This window comes from Sphaeramia orbicularis, chromosome 5, assembly GCF_902148855.1.
Source record: "Sphaeramia orbicularis chromosome 5, fSphaOr1.1, whole genome shotgun sequence".
NCBI lineage: Eukaryota > Metazoa > Chordata > Actinopteri > Kurtiformes > Apogonidae > Sphaeramia > Sphaeramia orbicularis.
The window spans coordinates 58157704-58178201 of record NC_043961.1 but is presented as its reverse complement, the minus strand read 5'-3'; the positions used below and the strand labels follow the sequence as shown (position 1 = coordinate 58178201).

General features: G+C 33.5%; 1 protein-coding gene across 2 annotated transcripts in view; it reads left to right on the top strand.

The window, feature by feature from the left end:
- agtrap (angiotensin II receptor-associated protein) overlaps positions 1 to 20278 on the top strand; it is a 38169-nt gene extending 17891 nt beyond the window's left edge. The window contains exon 5 of one of the 2 annotated variants that reach the window (XM_030133404.1): positions 19543 to 20278. In XM_030133404.1, coding sequence (XP_029989264.1) covers positions 19543 to 19664 — 122 coding nt within the window. In that variant the 3' untranslated portion in view covers positions 19665 to 20278. Of the gene's footprint in view, positions 1 to 9407; positions 9983 to 19542 lie in introns of those variants that run through there. The other variant, XM_030133405.1, reaches the window with a different exon arrangement.
- Positions 20279 to 20498: the final 220 nt, after the last annotated feature.

The window sequence follows — 20498 nt, the reverse complement described above, 5'->3', positions numbered from 1 at the left end:
AAAGCACAAACTGAGTCGACTCTGTTCTAAACTACTTATGGATGATTCCACAGTCAAACTAATTAGTTCCAGTCACAAGACTTTAAACGCAGGAAAAAAAGTATCTGAGCTGCAATTCGTCTGGGCATGGAAACACTTTCTCCACGAGTTGTTGATAAGATTTGTATATCATCTCGTCCATCATTTGTGATAGGGGTGTGTATTGGCAAGAATCTGGCGATACGATGCAAATCACAATACTAAGATCACGATACGATATGTCACGATATATCATGATACTGTTAACCCTTTCATGCATAGTGGTCAGTACAGTGGACAGCCAGTCTACAGCTGTTCTCCTTTATATTCATGCATTTTGTTGTGTTAGTTGCATATTACCCAACACAGCGGACACTTATGGACCATCTCACACACTGCAATTCATACCATTCCTGTAACTTTGCAGTTCTTGATAAACCTGATTTGCAGTGACATATTTTAGTGTAAATCAATTGCTAATTTTGATTGATTGATGGATGGATTGATTGAAATCTTTATTTCAAACAAGTAGACTGTGAAATCAAAACAAAAATCAACCAACAAAATATAAGTACTGGTATATAAAAGGTTGATAAGTAAACAAAAGAAAAAAATGTTAAAACATTTTTTAAAATAAATAACACTGGTCAACAACAAATTTATTGTTTAAGTTTTTTGAGCTGATTTAGGATAATTTTGGTGTGCTGAATCCAAAAATCACATTAATTTTGCTCAATCAGGTCAACTTTCTGAACTATGCTACATATTGGCTTTTTAACATTTTGGCTTACATTTATAATAATAATAATAATAATAATAATAATAATAATAATAATAATAACTTTATTTATATAGCACCTTTTAAAACAAAGTTTACAAAGTGCTTTGACAAACAAATAAAGGGCACAACAGCAGGATACAAGATGTAAATAAAAACACTAAAAACACTAAAATAGAAGCAACATAATAGGAGAGATGTGTACAACAATGCAGAAACAAGACACTTCAAATAGATTAAATGAATTGGAATAAGGAGGGCAGGGGTAATGTAACATGATGCTGTTAAATCAATGCAGAAATAGAGGCGTGAGATAAAACAACATCATGTATGAGAATATAAACCAACAATCAAACAGGATAAGATTCAAATTAAAAAATTAAAAAATTAAAAATTAAAAGGGACAAACATCACATAAAAGCAAGTCTATAAAAGTGTGTTTTAAGAAGTGACTTAAAAGATGCCACTGATTCCGCAAGCCTTATTTCCTCGGGCAGGCCGTTCCAAAGTCGAGGGGCCCTGATGGAAAAGGCCCGCTCACCCTTAGATTTAAGCCTCGACTTTGGAACCGCCAGGAGCCCTCTGCCCGAGGATCTAAGGCTGCGTGCTGGCTCGTAGGTAGCTAACATGTCATCTATATAGCTTGGGGCCAGACCCATTCGGGCTTTAAAAGTAATCAGTAAAATCTTAAAATCAATTCTAAAACACACAGGGAGCCAATGGAGGGATGCCAGGATAGGAGTTATGTGATGTCGTCTGTTAAAACCAGTGAGAAGCCTAGCTGCTGTGTTCTGGACCAATTGGAGGCGGGACAGTGATTTTTGATTGATGCCGGACAGAAGTGAGTTACAGTAATCGAGTCTTGTGAATATGAATGAATGTATAACTGAATGTAAACTATAATTTATGGGCGTTTTCACATCATATGATACAAAATTCTTTCATATTTCTTGCAATAAACGAGTTCTGAAGATTTTACTTTTGCCAATTTATGATTAATGTTTTTTTTAATATTACAGGTGAATGAAATGGCTTCGACGAGAAAATCTTGCAAAAATAAGCCTGACGTATTCTGCTCCATCTGCGGTGAATACACCATTGTACCTAACAGGAATCAAGTCACAAGTTTCATAAAGTGTGCTTACCAATCTTATTTTGGTATTAATTATTATATTTTGTGAGAAGATCAAATTTTTCAAAATCAAATTAGCAAAAAAACCTGACCTGACTGAGAAAAACAGATGTCACTTTTGGATTTAGCGGTGCAAAATGGTCCTAATTCAGTTGAAAAAACCTAGACAACTTGCAAAAAACATTTTTTTGTAATCCAGTGTAATATTAATAATATAAATAAAATAATTGAAATGAAACTATACATGCTCGAAAAGGAGTAGGAAGAAGTAAAAACTTATGTACTTCTACCCCCAATCTCTCTCTAATTGTTATCAGACTGTAATTTAATAGTTTACTTAATCAAAAAGGTTGTTCTTTTTGCATATTATCTCCATGAAGTGAGTAATAACTAGCATTGAAGTATGTTAAAATGCTAGAAAATATCAGATTAGCTGCATGAAAAATGTTTTTATTTCATAGTTTTCACACGGTGTATCACTTTCTGATGATGGGTTTTAAATACATGTTTCTTTGCTTTAAAAATTAAACACACGGTGTCAAGCTGAGTGGATATTTTTGTAACTCCGTGAAAAATAGGTTCATAAAAAAATTTCAATCCTGTTGGGTTTTTTTTTTATTTTCATGTCTAAAGAGGAATAAAACACTCAGGAAAAAATCTCGACTAAGGTTCTAATAATTCATGCATGAAAGGGTTAAAAAGGCAATTTTTTTGTTTGTTTCTTTTTTTTTTTTTAATGATTATTTCCTTGAAAAATTGAATTACACCAGAAATATTCACAAATACTAAACACATTTTTATTTGATCACAACAGGATTTAATTTAATTTACATTTAATTTATTTGCACAAAATAAAACAGCAATAGAAAAAAACAACAACATTCAAACAAGTAACAAAATTGTGCAGGAGAGGTTAGAAGCCAAAAAGAAGGCTTATATGAATACCTCCGCCGAAATGAACAACACACAAAAAAAAAAGTTAAAAAATACAATATAACTGAAATAATAAACTAAAGTAAAAACAATAAAAATGTAATCCACATTACAAATCATCAAATACAAATTAAGTGATACGCAGCCTTACATTTTTTCATGAATTAAAGTCCTTTTCAGATGCTTTTAATCTATAATCTAATGCTATATCACAAAATGTTCCTGTGTTCAAACCAAAATTCTGTTTCACAGACATTACAGTTTAAGATCCTAATGTCCTTAAATGTTCATATTCTATTAGTTCAGAACTAACATCATAATATTACTTTTGTGCAATCCCAACAAAAGAGCTAACATTACTTAATAAAAGAGTGTTAAATAATAATAAATAAAATGTAAACAAAAAAGAAAAACAAAAATGAACCTCCACAAAATCTGCATCTGAATAAATACCTCAAAATATCGATACAGTACTTCTTGATATCGATGCAGTATTGCGAAATGAAATATCGCAATATCTGATATTTTCTTACACCCCTAATTTGTAACTGCACGAAGGAACCACATCAGGTTTGTACAGTCACAAAAACGTACGATCAGCTGTGACTGGAAAATAGATTGATCAAACAAAGATGAAGTCTGCAAAGCCTGGAGGAAGAATACTGAGTCTGTGTCATTATTGACCTTTATGGATACAGTAGCTCACTCTCCCTGGACAAACAAATGTCGAGTACACTTCTTCCATTGACCGGTCAGGACATACTCAAGATGTATGCTTTGATTAACGGTGTGCGGTCATTGATTTTGTTCCACTGCTCAGAGCCTTCCCATTAGAATTCCCACTGAGCTGTGACGTCTGCTGCACTTTTAACCCATAAACACTCGGTGCTACTTCTGTGGCAGTCCCAAATTTTTTATTTTTTTTTCTATATTTAACTTTTTTTATGTGATTTATCACCATTTATTATAACATTATCCTCAGTATTTTGCATTTTTTCAGTGAACATCAGGTATTTTCCTATAATTTATTTACTGATCATTGACTTATCAATCAGTCATTCAAAGTTTATTTATATAGCACTTTACAACATTTATTTATTTATTTGTTTCGAACATGCAAATAAACAAAATTAAAAAAACAAAGCAAATTAAGACAAAAAAAAAATAACATTTGAATGAACAGAATCTTTCTTCAAGCACATACAAGTCTGAATTTTGCACGGTCGAAAAGGAGCAGGAAGAAGTATAAATTTATTTAATCCAACCCCTCAGTACTTTTACACCTTTATCAGTAACTTAATACAATAATCAAACATATAATTTTCTTAATTTTAGCATAGAACCACAACAAATCCATACTGCAGTAACTGAATTATACACAACAAAATGTTCATGTCAGTACAGTCATACAAACAGACTCAACAATTCAACAATTCCTCAATAATTACAGCAGATTTATCAATCCAACAGTATCCATAAACAAACAGGCCTCACTGTCATTAAATACTGTACCTCTCAAGAATCAATTCTTTATATCTTTTTTAAACTGAATTATGTTTGATATTTGTTTTATCTCCACACACAATTTGTTCCACAATTTTACTCCACAGATGGTGATACAGAAACTTTTTAACCTAGTGTGTATTTTATGAATCTTTAAATTTAATTTTCCCCTTAAATCATAGCCTCCCTCTCTTTCACAAAACATTTCTTAAATATTACCCGGCAGTAAGTTATTCTTTGCTTTATACATTATTTGAATAGTTTTGAACTCCACAAGGTCATTGAGTTTTAAAGTTTTAGATTGTAAAAATAATGGATTTATGTGTGAACATGAAGAAGAAGAAGAAGACCAAAGTGCTTTACATCTAAAAACACAATTAAGTTATAAGATAGAAACAGTTTAATCAAATACCATAAATATGTATAAATCAATAAGACACAATACACAATGATAAAAGACTTAGACAAACTTTATTTATCCACAAGGGAAATTACTTGGTCACAATAGCTCAGATGCGTACAAAAACACTCTTGAAAAGAACACTAGCAAAAAAAAAAAAAAAAGGAAAGTAAGTGTGAAGAGATAAAAGCAATAAATAATATAAATAGAACACACCTGCCTTTTCCTCTTGTTTTTAAATTTTATTTATTTATTTATTTCAATATTTTTTCTTGTTTATGTATTTTATATATATATATATATATATATATACATATATATATATATATATATATATATATATATATATATATACACACACACAGGGTGGGGAAGCAAAATTTACAATATTTTGAGGCAGGGATTGAAAGACAGTGTATGACCAATTAGTTTATTGAAAGTCATGAGAATTTATTTGCCACAAGAAAATGTCCATAATAGAAAATGTTTTTATTCTATGTGTCCTCCTTCTTTCTCAATAACTGCCTTCACACACTTCCTGAAACTTGCACAAGTGTTCCTCAAATATTCGGGTGACAACTTCTCCCATTCTTCTTTAATAGTATCTTCCAGACTTTCTGGTAATAGTTTTGCTCATAGTCATTCTCTTCTTTCCATTATAAACAGTCTTTATGGACACTCCAACTATTTTTGAAATCTCCTTTGGTGTGACGAGTGTATTCAGCAAATCACACACTCTTTGACGTTTGCTTTCCTGATTACTCATATGGGCAAAAGTTTCTGAAAAGGTATGGATAATAGTGTTAGGTATGATTATGACATCAGTATATGTTTGGTTTCAAAACAATTGACGTAGTGCCTGCTGAGAAAATACAACTAAATGTTCATTGTAAATTTTGCTTCCCCACCCTGTATGTGTATATATGTATATATGTATATATGTATATATATATATATATATATATATATATATATATATATATATATATATATATATATATATATATATATATATATATATATATATATATATATACACACACACACAGTACAGTTCACATGTCAATATTGGATTTGCATCAAGATTTGTCTTCTTTTGGGTAGGGTGGGATTGTGGGAGGGAGAAAAATTAAAAATGGAAGTCTTCTCTGTCACATTGCACTGTCATATTGTTGCCTGTGAAATAGCTTCCAATAAAGAAAGTATTAGTTTTAGTTTTTTCATATCTTTTCTCTTCTTCTCCGTCGTATTCACATAAATCCCAGACAGGACTCTGCTGCTTTAGTCTCCATGTGTCCGACTCTAAACCAAGTGACGAACCGTGAAATACCGTTTGGTGCCGTTAGCTACAATTGATGGAGTGAAATAAATCAATTTCATATCAATCCGACATTGACCAAAACAAAAACGAAGGGAATTTTATCCATAATTTTTATCTGTTTTAGTTACTTTTGTAAGCACACAATATAGTTTCAGTTAGTTTTTTTTCTTTTAATTATAGTTTTTATTTATTTCAGTTAACGAAAGTGTTTTTTCAATTCTAGTTTTCGTCATTTCGTTAGTTTTCGTTAACGATAATAACCTTGATTTGAGGATCAATGGAAAACCGACTAGTGATTTGCTTTTACTGCTCACTGGGAAATGTTAATGACAGCTCTTCCTTACTCTCCCCCAGCATCGCAGTTGACAAAACACATCTCCTGATTTTGACTTTTCGGCAGATAATTGAATATTGATGAAGCTGCTCTCTCTTTGGTTTTAGTTGAACGCGGCACACAGCAGGTACACCATTAGACTGTGATTGACTGCGTAGTGGGTGGTGAAGGTACCTTTTAGTTTAGTTGGGAGTGTGTTTTAATTGCTGTCTGATTGCAAAGCCGGCATTAATACGATTCCCCGCTGCACTACACTCAAAGCAATCAGGTGCCGGTGCAGGCGAAACAGGAGCTCACAGAATACTTGATTGACAGCCTTCTAATGCTGTCCTAAATCACCGTTGGGGTTTTAGTTTGTCTTTTATGATGCTCGACTCAATAAAGTAGCAATTTACAGGGAGTAGAATTTAATATAAAGTCGCTTCCACTTCCATGTAGTCTGAGCCGTCAGTTAATACGCAATTCTCATCTGGAAGAGTTTCTCAAACCCAAATTTCCCCTCCATCATCACTACAGTCGTGGAAAAAATTATTAGACCAGCCCTTGTTTTCATCAATTTCTTGTTAATTTTAATGCCTGGTACAACTAAAGGTACATTTGTTTGGATAAATGTAATGATTACAACAAAAATAGCTCATCGTAGTTTAATTTCAGAGCTGATATCTATGACTGTATTTCGTTCCCTGCCCGTATGTGGCAAAATAAATATGCGAATAAATAAATAAATCCAAGAACTACATGTAAAATATACAAGAAAAACACATGTAAGGTGAAAGGAACGAGTATTTTAGAATAATAGAACATCACTTTTAGAACATTACACCAACATACACTACAAACAAAAAGTTATGGATATTTTTTTAATTTTTGGGCATTTTTTTTCAGTTGGGATTCTTGCACAGTGCTTTTTTACGTTTTTGTGTGTGAATTGAATTGAAGCACTTTTTTTTTTTTTTTTTTTTTGTATTTTATTTCACTTTTACAAAAAAGAAATTCCTTTACATTTGGAAAATTTCCTTTTTCAATACAGATCTTTCCATATCAAAGATATACCTCCACATACTCATGTAACCTGACCTAATCATTCCAACAAGCATGTAAAATAATATATAGAAATAAAAAAATAAATAAAATAAAATAAATAAAAATAAAAACAACAAAAATCACAACCTTTGTAGCATTGAACCAGGGTGTAAAAACAAAATCAATTTCCTTCAATTGGTCTCTCACCAAGGTGCATGTAAAATGTTGGTAGGTACTAATGCCCATTGAAAAGTAGCCTACATAACCAACAGTAAAATTACTTCCCCTAAACAAAATCTGATCTATGTTGTCTTACATAATGTAGCCACCCTTCCCATATATCTCTGAACTTATCGACTTCCAACCTAACATATGCAGTAACTTTCTCCATTATATAAATATTGAGCAGAACATCCTCCCATTCATGTATGTTTGGCACCAGACTCGTTCCCCATTTCCTGGTGATTGCCTTTTTACTGGCCAGCAGCATTATTCTAGTGAAGCACATTTTTTTCATGGCCAGACGTAGTTTTATTTGCAAAGGGCAAAAATGACAAAAAAAAAAAAAAAAGACAAAAAGAAATATCTTTGACTTTTTGTTTGTAGTGTAAGTGCTGATGCAGACACCTGTCAACATACAGTGGTGGAAAAAATGATTAGACCACCCTTGTTTTCTTCAATTTCTTGTTCATTTTAGGGCATTTGTTTGAACAAATTTAATGAGAACAACAAAAATAGCTCATAGTAATTTAATTTCAGAGCTGATATCTATCACTGTATTTAGTTCCCTGCCCGTATGTGGCAAAATAAATATGTGAATAAATAAATAAATCCAAGAACTACATCTAAAAAATACAAGAAAAACACATGTAAGGTGAAAGGAACGTGTATTTTAGAACATCAGAACATCACTTTTAGAACATTACACCAACATACACTACAAACAAAAAGTTATGGATATTTTTAAATTTTTGGGCAGTTTTTTTCAGTTGGGATTCTTGCACAGCGCTTTTTACTTTTTTTGTGTGTGAATTGAATTGAAGCACATTTTTTAATGACCAGACGTAGTTTTATTTACAAATTGCAAAAATGACAAAAAAAAAAAAAAATTCTTGACTTTTTGTTTGTAGTGTAAGTGCTAATGCAGACACCTGTCAACATACAGTGATGGAAAAAATGATTAGACCACTTTTGTTTTCTTCAATTTCTTGTTCATTTTAGGGCATTTGTTTGGACAAATATAATAATAACAACAAAAATAGCTCATAGTAGTTTAATTTCAGAGCTGATATCTATGACTGTATTTAGTTCCTTGCCTGTATGTGGCAAAATAAATGTGAAGTGAATTGAAGCACATTTTTTTAATGACCAGACGTAGTTTTATTTACAAAGGGCAAAAATGACAAAAAAAAAGACAAAAAATATATATATATATCTTTGACTTTTTGTTTGTAGTGTAAGTGCTGATGCAGACACCTTTCAATATACAGTGATGGAAAAAATTATTAGACCACCCTTGTTTTCTTCAGTTTCTTGTTCATTTTAGGGCATTTGTTTGGACAAATTTAATGATAACAAAAATAGCTCATAGTAGTTTAATTTCAGAGCTGATATCTATCCATTTTCCATGTTTCCTTGATAAAAACCAATATCACTTCAGTTCTTACATCAGTATCTATGACACTGTACTGACGAAAACAGTGCGATGTTTTCTTTTCTGTCTGTTTTAGTCACATGATACACACAGGAGTTAATACTTGATTGCATAACTATTATTTTTGATGACTTTAATGGTCTAATATTTTTCCTTCATTGCCTGTCACACTTTCACCTCACCCCTTGTCATGTTTTTTGAGTGGACTCTCCTGTTATGTCTTGTTTTTCATGTTGTGATTTCCCTTCTTGTCTTGTCTTTTCTCTCCTCCTCCTCCTCCTCCTCCCCCCTGCTGACCTCTGACCTCTCAGACTTAGAGACCTCTGTGGACAGTCGTTGCACTACGGATAGTGCTGACAGTGCTTTTATTGGCCGCCGCTGTTGACTGCCTGGCTTCTTCCTTTTTACCATTTCTGTCCTCCAATCATCCCCTTCCATCTCCTTCCACACAGGAAGTAAGGTTAATAATAATAAGAATGAGGCTCCTGGACCAAAGACACATACTGTACAACTTTTCCTGTTTATGATTTGCTGTGTTTGTCTTATTAGTGTTCTTTTTCATCCTTTTTTTTTTGCCTCTGTATATATTAATGTTGATATGTGTTTGTTTTTTTTTCTCCCCCTACCTGCACTGCTTTTCTGTCCATATATAGTATACTTGTATTTTCGTGTGTTGTTATATGTGTTTATATGTTGCTGCAAGTTTGCATGTATGTATTATTCATATTTTAATCTCTAGACACCTAATTTGTGTTTGTGTATTCTATTTGCATTTATTTAAAGTGGAGCTGCATGATGGTGCACTTTCTCAGCCTAATTAAAGCCAACATAATGTTGACTCATAATCAACAATGAATGCACCTCATTGTAACGCACACCTCTCAATTTAAGGCAGGGCTGTCAAACTCATTTTAGTTCAGTTCCACATTCAGCCCAATTTGACCACTAATGGGACAGACCAGTAAAATAATTACAGTGAAAAAAGTAAAATTATATTATGATCAGGTTTTCATCCACAAAGTTTCCTTAAAAGTCTGAATAACATGAACAACTTGAATTGTCTTAAGAAAAACTAGTTCGGTTTTAATAATATTATGCCTCGGGTTATCAGTTTATCATTTACACATGTGCGTTACAATCACACAAAACATTTAGTAACAGGCAGAATGTTGGTAAAAATTGCATTTACTTTTCTTAAGACATTTCCAGTTGTTCGTATTTGTTCAGGTTATTCACATTTTTTGTAAAAGTATAGTTTGATAATGTAAACACTTTCATGTAATTTAACTTTTTTACAGCAAAAAAACCAAGAAAAAATTGGGGGTTGTTATTATTTATAAGTTATTATGATAATATTTTACTGGTCTGACCCACTTGAAATCTAACTGGTTTGTATGTGGAACCTGAATTAAAATGATTTTGACACCTTGGATTGTTAATATCTTCAGTGTGATTTTTGCATTTCACAAATTCATCCCACGGGCCAGATTGGACCCTTTGGGGGGCCGGATTTGGCCCCCAGGCCACATGTTTGACACCTGTGATTTAAGGTGTGACGGCAATTGCCATGATGCAGTCCTTTAAGTTATTTATGTATTGTATTGTTTTGAATAAAATGTAATTGCCTGTCGAAAACTCACGAAATGATGAAAACTAGAATTGGAAAAACATTTTTGTTAACTGAAATAAATAAAAAGTATAATTAAAAGAAAAAACGATAACTAACTGAAACTGTATTGTGTGCTTACAAAACTAACTAAAACTTATAAAAATTATGGATAAAATTCCCTTATTTTTCATCTTTGTCAATATCGGATTGATATGAAAGCAATTTATTTTGTTTTAGCTAGCGGCACCATACGATACTCCATGGTCCGTCACTTCTCATCATTTGTGGTTTCCAGTCGTCTTCTGGTCCCCACTCTACCTGGAAACATGGAGACTAAAGTTGGGAGAAAGCAGCAGCGTCCTGTCTGGGATTTATATGAATACGACGGAGAAGAAGAGAAAAGATACGACAAAACTAAAATTAATACTAAAACTAAGCATTTAGAAAAAAAAATGAAAACAAATAAAAACTAGCAAACCTGCTCTAAAAACGAATAAAAACTAACTGAATTAGAGAAAAAAAAAATCAAAACTAAATAAAACTAAACTATAATGCAGTGGTTTCCAACCTTTTTTTGGCTCGTGACCCCATTTTAACATCACAAATTTCTGGCGACCCCAGACATTCAAAATGGAGCCTTTTTTTTTTTTGCTCAAATTAATTTGTTTTTGATCATGTAATAGTTTGCTATAGTATGTTGCAAATATACATTATTTTAGATGACATTTAGTCGATATAATGTATATTTTTATGGATGTAGGCAGAAAAGCCAGGGGTAGATTACTGCACAAAGTGAGAATTTTATGGATATGTACAGTCAGGTCAACTTGTATTTACAAGGCTGACAATTAATACTGAAAAAAAAAAAAACTAAAACTGCCAATTATGAAAGAGCTGCAGCATCTGAAACTGACCACAATGAACATTTGACAGATAAACAGAACCACAGTGCTTCAGTTTCACACTCACAGTTTGTCTTTTATGGATTGGGATTGTCTCTCTCAACTCACCATACATTTTTTATTAGTAAATTTCTATTTTTATTTTTATCAATTACTAGAAATTCCAGGTGACCCCACGTGGGGTCCTGACCCCAAGGTTGGAAACCACTGCTATAATGAAAAATCCAAAACTCTTAGAACCTTGGTCCAAACCCTGTGTAATGAAAACAAACACTTTATATCAGGGGTCTCAAACTCAGTTTCCTTCAGGGGCCATATTCAGCTAAATTTGATCTCCAGTGGGCCGGACCAGTAAAATAATAGCATAATAACCTATAAATAATGACAACTGCAAATTTTTATCTTTAGTTTTAGTGCAAAAAAAACTCCCATTAAATTATGAAAACACTTACTTTTATAAACTATCCAAACAAAAAAGATGTGAATAACCTGAAAAAACTAAAATTTCTTAAGAAAAATAAGTGCAAATTTAACAATATTCTGCCTCAACTTATCATTTCTACATGTGCATTATGGATCGGATCTGCAAAGACACTAAACACTGAGGAACAGGCAGAAAATAATTGAAATTGTGCTTAATTTTCTTCAGACATTTCAGGTTGTTCATATTTGTTCAGGTTATTCACATTTAATTGTCACAGGATAGTTTGTGAATGTAAATATTTTCAAAATTTAATGTTATTTTTTGCACTAAAACAAAGACAAAAACTTGAAGTTGTCATTATTTATTGACATAATGTTATATTATTTATTTATTTATTTGGTTTATTTGATAGGGACCGATACAAAAGACATAGACCAACTGTAACACAGTAATCCCATGCATGCATCATAGTGCTTATAGCAAAAGCTAATTTGCAGCACCGGTCCCTAGATAGGTTTTTATGAAAACTTAAAATACAGAAAGGAATGGAGAGATGATGACCTTTTACATGCAAAACTGTAGTATAGGAACATCAAACCGAGAAGAAAATATGGAGTCCTTATTTTTTGTCGGTTCTTCTGCTGTTATTATTTGACTGTAGATCATATTGGTCTGTATGTGGAACCTGAACTAAAATGAGTTCCACAGCCTTAACTGTGGAATTTTTACACTTTGCACATTCATCCCAGGGGCCGCATTGGAACCTTTGGCGGGTCACATTTGGCCCCCGGGCCGCATGTTTGAGACCCCTGCTTTATATGATTAGAATGAATACGTGCATGTACGGACTTTGGGTCGTGCAGAGGTAAGAGTGTGTAAGGCTTTGAACTCTCATCAGTATTCTAGCCATGCCAAAGTGGAGGCTGTTTTCTTGTAGCGCATCATAAGGAGTCCTATAGGTATTTTAGATGAATTATGTTGGGAAATCACCGTCATAGAATTCATTATAAAACTTGTTTATGTGTATAATGCGCCCCGGATGCTGCATCTGGCAGGTTTTCAGTGTAAGCACTTTCTGGATGACTTCTTAAATACACTACTGACATCAGAAAGGCTACAAGGCTTTCTTTCTACACTTTTTTTTTTTTTTTTTTTTTTTTTTTTTTTTTTTTTGGTGATAGTTAACAAGACAATGTGGACAGAAAAACAACAACACATAAACAAAAGGAAACTCAAACAAATAAACAAACAAAAAACAACAACAATGACAGAGTATTGACAAACAACGTCATATTACAATGAAAAAGATCAGAAATGTAAGTAAAGTAAAGTAAATTTTATTTATAGAGCACTTTTCACAGACAGAGTCACAAAGTGCTTTATCAATTCAAATCAGAATCAAATTAAGTTTACAGAGACCCAACAGAATCCTTCAGGAGCAAACACTTGTGATTGGTGACAGTGGCGAGGAAAAACTTCCCTTTAACGGGCAGAAACCTCGAGCAGACCCAGACTCCTGAAGGATGGCTGTCTGCCTTGACCAGTTGGGGTTAAAGAGAGAGAGAGAGAGAGTAAAGGAGGAGAAAAGAGAGAGCGATAGAGATATAGAGAGACTGGGGGGGGGGGATGACACATGGAGTACGTTATGATGAATACATAGAGTGTAATCAGTCTGTGGTGGTCCTGGGTCAGGTGGGAGACTAAAAAGCCTTTTTGAACAGGATGGTTTTGAGGTGTTTCTTAAAGCTCTCTACAGAGTCCATGGACCGTAGGTGTAGAGGCAGGTCATTCAATAGACGTGGTGCCACAGCTTTAAAAGACCTGTCACCGTGTGTGCTAAAACAGGTCCGTGGAACCATCAGCAGGTGCTGTCCTGAAGACCTCAAGCTACGAGTCGAGCTGTAGGGCTGGATCAGGGAAGCAATGTATGCAGGGGCCTGGCCATGTAGAGCCCGGAAAGTTAGCACAAGAATTTTGAAATGAAGACGATATAGAACAGGGAGCCAGTGGAGAGATTTAAGGATGGGAGTGATGTGGGTTCTCCTGTTTGTGCGGGTCAGGAGCCTGGCAGCAGAGTTCTGGACAAACTGTAGACGGGCCAGCTCCTTCTTGTTTAAGCATGTAAACAGGCTGTTGCAGTAGTCTAAGCCAGAAGATACGAAAGCGTGAACGATCATCTCGAGCTCATTTGTGGACACCATAGATCTGAGTTTGGAGATGTTGCGTAGGTGGAAGAAACAGTTTTTGACTAGGTGTTTGGAGTAGAATTCTAAAGACATGTCCTGGTCAAAGATGACACCCAGATTCCTCAGTTTTGTCTTTACCGAGGAACTCAGGTCTCCAAGGTGATGTTTGATCCCTGGGATTGCACTATCCGGGGCAATGATGAGGGTCTCAGTTTTGCTGGAGTTCAGCTGGAGGCTGTTCTCATTTAGCCACTGCTTCAGCTCTGACAAGCAGTTGATTAAGGAACTCAGTTTGTGGGGCTCAGAGGAGTTAAAGGAGCAGTATATCTGGATGTCATCCGCGAATAGATGATAGGAGACATCACTATACTGTCGGATAATGTGGCCAAGTGGGAGGACATAGAGTAAGAATAGGACTGGTCCCAGGACAGAGCCTTGGGGCAAATGTAAATAGCAATATGATAATAATAATGATAACATGATGATAATGATAACAATAAAAATATTACTTTTTAATCAAAAAAAAAAAAAAAGCAAGGGGGGGGGGGGCTTGGTTGAAGAGAGAAAGAGGGGAGGGGAGAGAAAGGGGGAGAAAGAAGTATAGGTGGGAATGAAGGGGAGCAGGGATCCTGGTTTGTCTGTATGTGGAGGTAGACAGAAAGAATGAAGTTAATGTGGATGATGTAAATTAAAAAATGTTTGTTATGGGTTGGATGTGGTCTGATATGTGATCCTGTACATGGCTGTGGTTTTGGTTACTGCTTTGGTACGAGTTCTGGGTGGACTTTAGATAGTTTGTGAAAGGGTTCCATGTTTCCTCAAAGGCTGATATATTGTTTGTTTTGTAGGCTGTTATTTTTTCTATTGATATGTGTTCTTAGAGTAAATTTGTCCAGTGGGTGATATGGCAGGAGTGTTTGGATTTCCAGTTTTGAAAAATGATTTTCTTGGCGATGGTCAGAGAAATTAGTAATGGGTTATTGTGTTTAGTTGGAATTGTAATGTGTGTCAAGTCCCCCAGCGAACAGAGCGTTGGGGATGCTGGGATTCTGCAGCCCAAGATACACGAGAGGCTTTCTTTCTACACTTGCAGTCGGGTAACAGGTTTGTTCTTCTATCTCGAATAACAAACGCTACAGTGACTCTTAAAAGTCCGTCAGAGATGGATGAAACTGGAGGTAGTTCGGTAGCTTTCAACAAGATGTTTTGCATGTAATGTGTAGTTTTCTCCGTCCAGTATTTGTCACTGGGTGCTTTATGATGTGCTTGCGAAGATGGTTTCCAACAGTTGAGTCTATATTTATCCAGAGGGGGCCAGATGCTTGAGTCAAGATAACAAATCTGCCTTGATGTGGTATGAGTCAGTATGTGTGAGGAGAAACTTATGTAAAGCAGAACAAGGGGAAAAAAATGGTTTCCAATGGAGCCATCAAGGTCACGAAAACTGGCTGCCCTTTTTAAATGTATATTTTTTTCTCCACCCACTGAAATCACAACAAAGCATCAGCTTGTGTGTTAAATCACCATTTTAATTTCTACACAATTCAAAGCCAAAATTGGGATTTTCTATAAAAGCGTCCTTCTGTAATAAAAAAAAAAAACCCAATCTGGGGTTTAACCCTTTATAGTTCACTCATAGAAACACTCTGAAATTCAAAATTTCAACCGTAGTGTGTTATTGAAGGACTTAACAAGAACTACTTCTGTGAGTGTTTTTATTTTCGTACAAAATCAAGGTCGATAAAGTATTCAGTTCCTCACCCTTATGTGGCAAAATAAATGAGTGAATAAATAAATCAATCAATCCAAGAACTGCATATAAAAAATACAAAAAAATAAAACATATGTAAAGTGAAAGGATTGTGTATTTTAGAACATTCGAACATCACTTTCAGAGCGTCAGCCCAAAATACACTACAAACAAAAAGTTCAGGGTATTTTTTAATTTTTGGGCAAGTTTTTTTCAGTTGGGATTCTTGCACAGCGCTTTTTATTTTTTTGTGTGCGAGTTGAATTGAAACACATTTTTTTAATGACCAGACATAGTTTTATTTCCAAAGGGCAAAGATAAGAAAAAAAAATGTACAAAAAAAAAGAAATATCCTTGATTTTTTGTTTGTAGTGTAAGTGTTGATGCAGACACCTGTCAATATACAGTGGTGGAAAGAATTATTAGACCACCCTTGTTTTCTTCAATTTCTTGTTCATTTTAGGGCATTTGTTTGGACAAATTTAACGATAACCACAAAAATAGCTCATAGTAGTTTAATTTCAGAGCTGATATCTATCCATTTAACTTGTTTTCTTGATAAAAACCAAAATCACTTAAGTTCTTATATTAATATCTATGGCATTGTACTGACAAAAACAGTGCTTTTAGACATTCCATGTTTTCTTTTCTGTCTGTTTTAGTCACATGATACACACAGGAGTTAGCACTTGATTGCATAACCATGGTTTTTGATGACTTCTGAAAAAAAAAAAAGATGTATTCAAAATCAAAAATATTTTTCTTTTCATAATATATATATATTATGAAAAGAAAAATATTTTTGATATATCTGTGTGTGTGTGTGTGTGTGTGTGTGTGTGTGTGTGTGTGTATTTTATATATATATATTTTTTTTTTTTCATTAAAAGTCAGTATGGAATTAGAGGTTCAGTGGAGAGTAGTTAAAGAAGAAGTAGAAGAAAGAAGTTAGAAGTAGTGCTGTCAAACAGTTAAAATTTTTAATCAGATTAATCACAGGGTTGCTGTGGATTAATTTTGATTAATCACATTTAAATATCATTCATTTTTAGTCTATATTAATCACGTGTCATTTAGCATGAGCAAACAGACTCAAGAAAGAAGAAAATATACAGTCACGGAAAAAATTATTAGACAACCCCTTGTTTTCTTCTATTTCATGTTCATTTTAATGCCTGGTCCAACTAAAGGTACATTTGTTTGGACAAATATAATGATAACAACAAAAATAGCTCATAGTAGTTTAATTTCAGAGCTGATATGTATCCATTTAACATGTTTTCTTGAGAGTAACCAAAATCGCTTCAGTTCTTACATCAATATTGATGGTATTGTACTGACAAAAACAGTGCGATGTTTTCTTTTCTGTCTGTTTTAGTCACATGATACACACAGGAGTTAGGACTGGATTGCATAACACTGTTTTTGATGACTTTTGATGGTCTAATAATTTTTCCCACGACTATATGTGTAGTCACATTTATGCTTCTGTAATCTTGTTTGCTATTGGTCGGCTGGGCTTCATCGTCTGTATTTTCTTTGTAAGAGATTACATGTGGTGTATGTAATTAGTTGTATATTTGTATGAAGAAGAATCGTTATTATTTAGGATTCAGATTCAGATTTCTTTATTGTCATTCAGACATTACATCCAATATAAGTGCTGATCCAGACACCTGTCAATATACAGTCGCGGAAAAAATTATTAGACAACCCTTTGTTTTCTTCTATTTCTTGTTCATTTTAATGCCTGGGACAGCTAAAGGTCCATTTGTTTGGACAAATATAATGATAAGAGTTTAATTTCAGAGCTGATTTGTATCCATTTTCCATGTTTTCTTGATAATAACCAAAATCCCTTCAGTTCTTGTGTCAATATCCATGTCATTGTCCTGACAAAAACAGTGCTTTTAGACATTCCATGTTTTCTTTTCTGTCTGTTTTAGTCACATGATACACACAGGAGTTAGTACTTGATTGCAAAACTATTGTTTTTGATGACTTTTGATGGTCTAATATTTTTTTCCGCCACTGTAGATGATATTAACATATAATACATATTTACTTTTATTGAGCTGAAAAAGTGCATTTCTTCTTGGGGATCAATATTCATCTGTAATTAACTATTGTACATTTGTCTTCAGTATATCAGATTTAATGCACATTTGTGGATTTTACTGTATGGACCTAATAAACACTTGAACGTCGAGTTAACATTAAAATAGAAAATACTCTTGCTATTCAAACATTTGACCTCTTTTCTTATAAATATGGAATTTAAGGAATAAGAACAGAATGCTCTAATAGTTTTTTCCGTGATTGTACACATGATCCCTTTGAACATCGTTCCTTACATTAGTACCATTACTTCCTGGTACTGAACAGAGCAGGTACACTCACTGTTCATGCAGATGCGGACCTTACAGACCCTGGAGAGATTGTTACCTCACTGTTCTCACTGTAACTGTCTTGTAATGTGTGTGGAAATGACCAAAAATAGTCACTTGCCTGATAAAGGATTAAAAGCTCCCAGATCAGCCACATAGTTTCCAAGCACGTGATTGTGAATAATATACTCACAAAGTGGGGGTGTGTGTGTGTGTGTGTGTGTGTGTGTTTCTTTATTTCTGTATTTAAGGATCTCCATTAGTCTGTACCAAAGTAAAGACTATTTTTCCTGGGGTTCATTCCCAATATAAAAGTAGTACAATTTATACATTTACAAAGCACATAGATAGAAAAAAAACATAGTTACACAAATTTAGCATTGTTTCATTATTGATTACAGATTTGTTTTAAAAATGACATGATTACTTATCAATTTAAAAGTATTACAATGTATACATTTACAAAGCACATAGACAAAAAACAAAACATAGTTACATTAGTTTAGCATAATTTCATTATTGATTACAGATTTCTTAAGATTTGTTTTAAAATAACAAGATTACTTATCAGTTTAAAAGTAGTACAATTTATACATTTATAAAGCACATAGACAAAAAACTAAACAGTTGCATTAATCTAGCATTATTTCAATATGAATTACAAATTTAGCAAGATTTGTTTTAAAAATGACATGATTACTTGTCAATATAAAAGTAGTACAATTTATACATTTACAAAGCACATACATAGAAAAAAAAACAAAAATAAAACATAATTACATTAATTTACCATTATTTCATTATTGATTACAGATTTCTTGATATTTGTTTTAAAAATAACTTGATTACTTATCAAATTAAAAGTAGTACAATTTATACATTTACAATGCACATAGAAAAACAAAACAAAAAACAAAACATAGTTACATTAATTTAGCATTGTTTTATTATTGATTACAAGTTTCTTCAGATTTGTTTTAAAAATAACGATTACTTATCTAATTAAAAGTATTACAGTTTATACATTTACAAAGCACATACATAGAAAAAAAACGTTACATTAATTTAGCATTATTTCATTATTGATTACAGATTTCTGAACATGCATTCTGCAAAATGCTTACTTATGAGCATCATTTGTGGAGGTAACAGCAGACTTGTTGAAGACTTTTGCTTTGTTCTTTGCAGGTTTCCCCTCTGTATCCAGAAACAGAGATGCCTACCAGTCCATTGACCAACAGGACGAGTCGACCAGTTCAGCGAATCCTTTCAACCAGGCCCAAGACAGCAAACCTGCACGCACGTACTGAGAGAAGAAGCGGACGACGAACCAGACGGTGCTTTCCTCTGACTTTTTATGCAGCAGTTCAGTGCCCAGAGGCAGCTTTACAATCAGTTCCACATTTTCCTGTATTTTGTACAGTTGCCTGTAGAAGTTTGCAGCAGCGGAAAAACAAACTTAATCGCGCTGGAAAATCGCTAATTCTCTGTCTGCATTTTATGAAGGAAGGTGGTGTAATTAAATCCAATTGAATTTCATACTTTGTGCTTACTTGGCACTTGACTGCTGAATAAATACAGAGGAAATACTGCTCTCTTTTCCCATGCTGTATTACTACTGCTGTGAAACTGACTGTATTTAGTAGAGATGTGTCCAATGGAACTGTTGTGTCTACAGCAGATTTATCAGTTTACTTTTTTCCCCGAGTTAGTTTTTTTTTTTTTTTGTTTTTTTATAAATGTGTCACCTAAAATGTTGAGAGTCTTGCCATTTTCTCTGGTTTGTGTTCTTATGTGTATTAGGTTTACCATGTACCATGTTTTTTATCACTGTAGGGCAGGTGGGAAATGAAGTCAGAGTGATGCCATCTATAATTTAACGACTAGATTTCACTAAATATAACACACTGAACCTTTAATGTAATAAAACATCGGATGAATTCCTTAAAAAGTTGTAAAAATGATGATCAAACTGTAGTTTTGTTGGTGGTACAGTGTCTGTAGTCGCTTTTCCATTGGACATCTGCACAAAACTTTACCGATATTTACTAAATGTCAAAAAAACAGAAGTTGTAATGTCGGTTTTTCCATTAAATCACGAATGAGATGATTTGTTTATTTATTATTGTGAGATGACGCGAGAA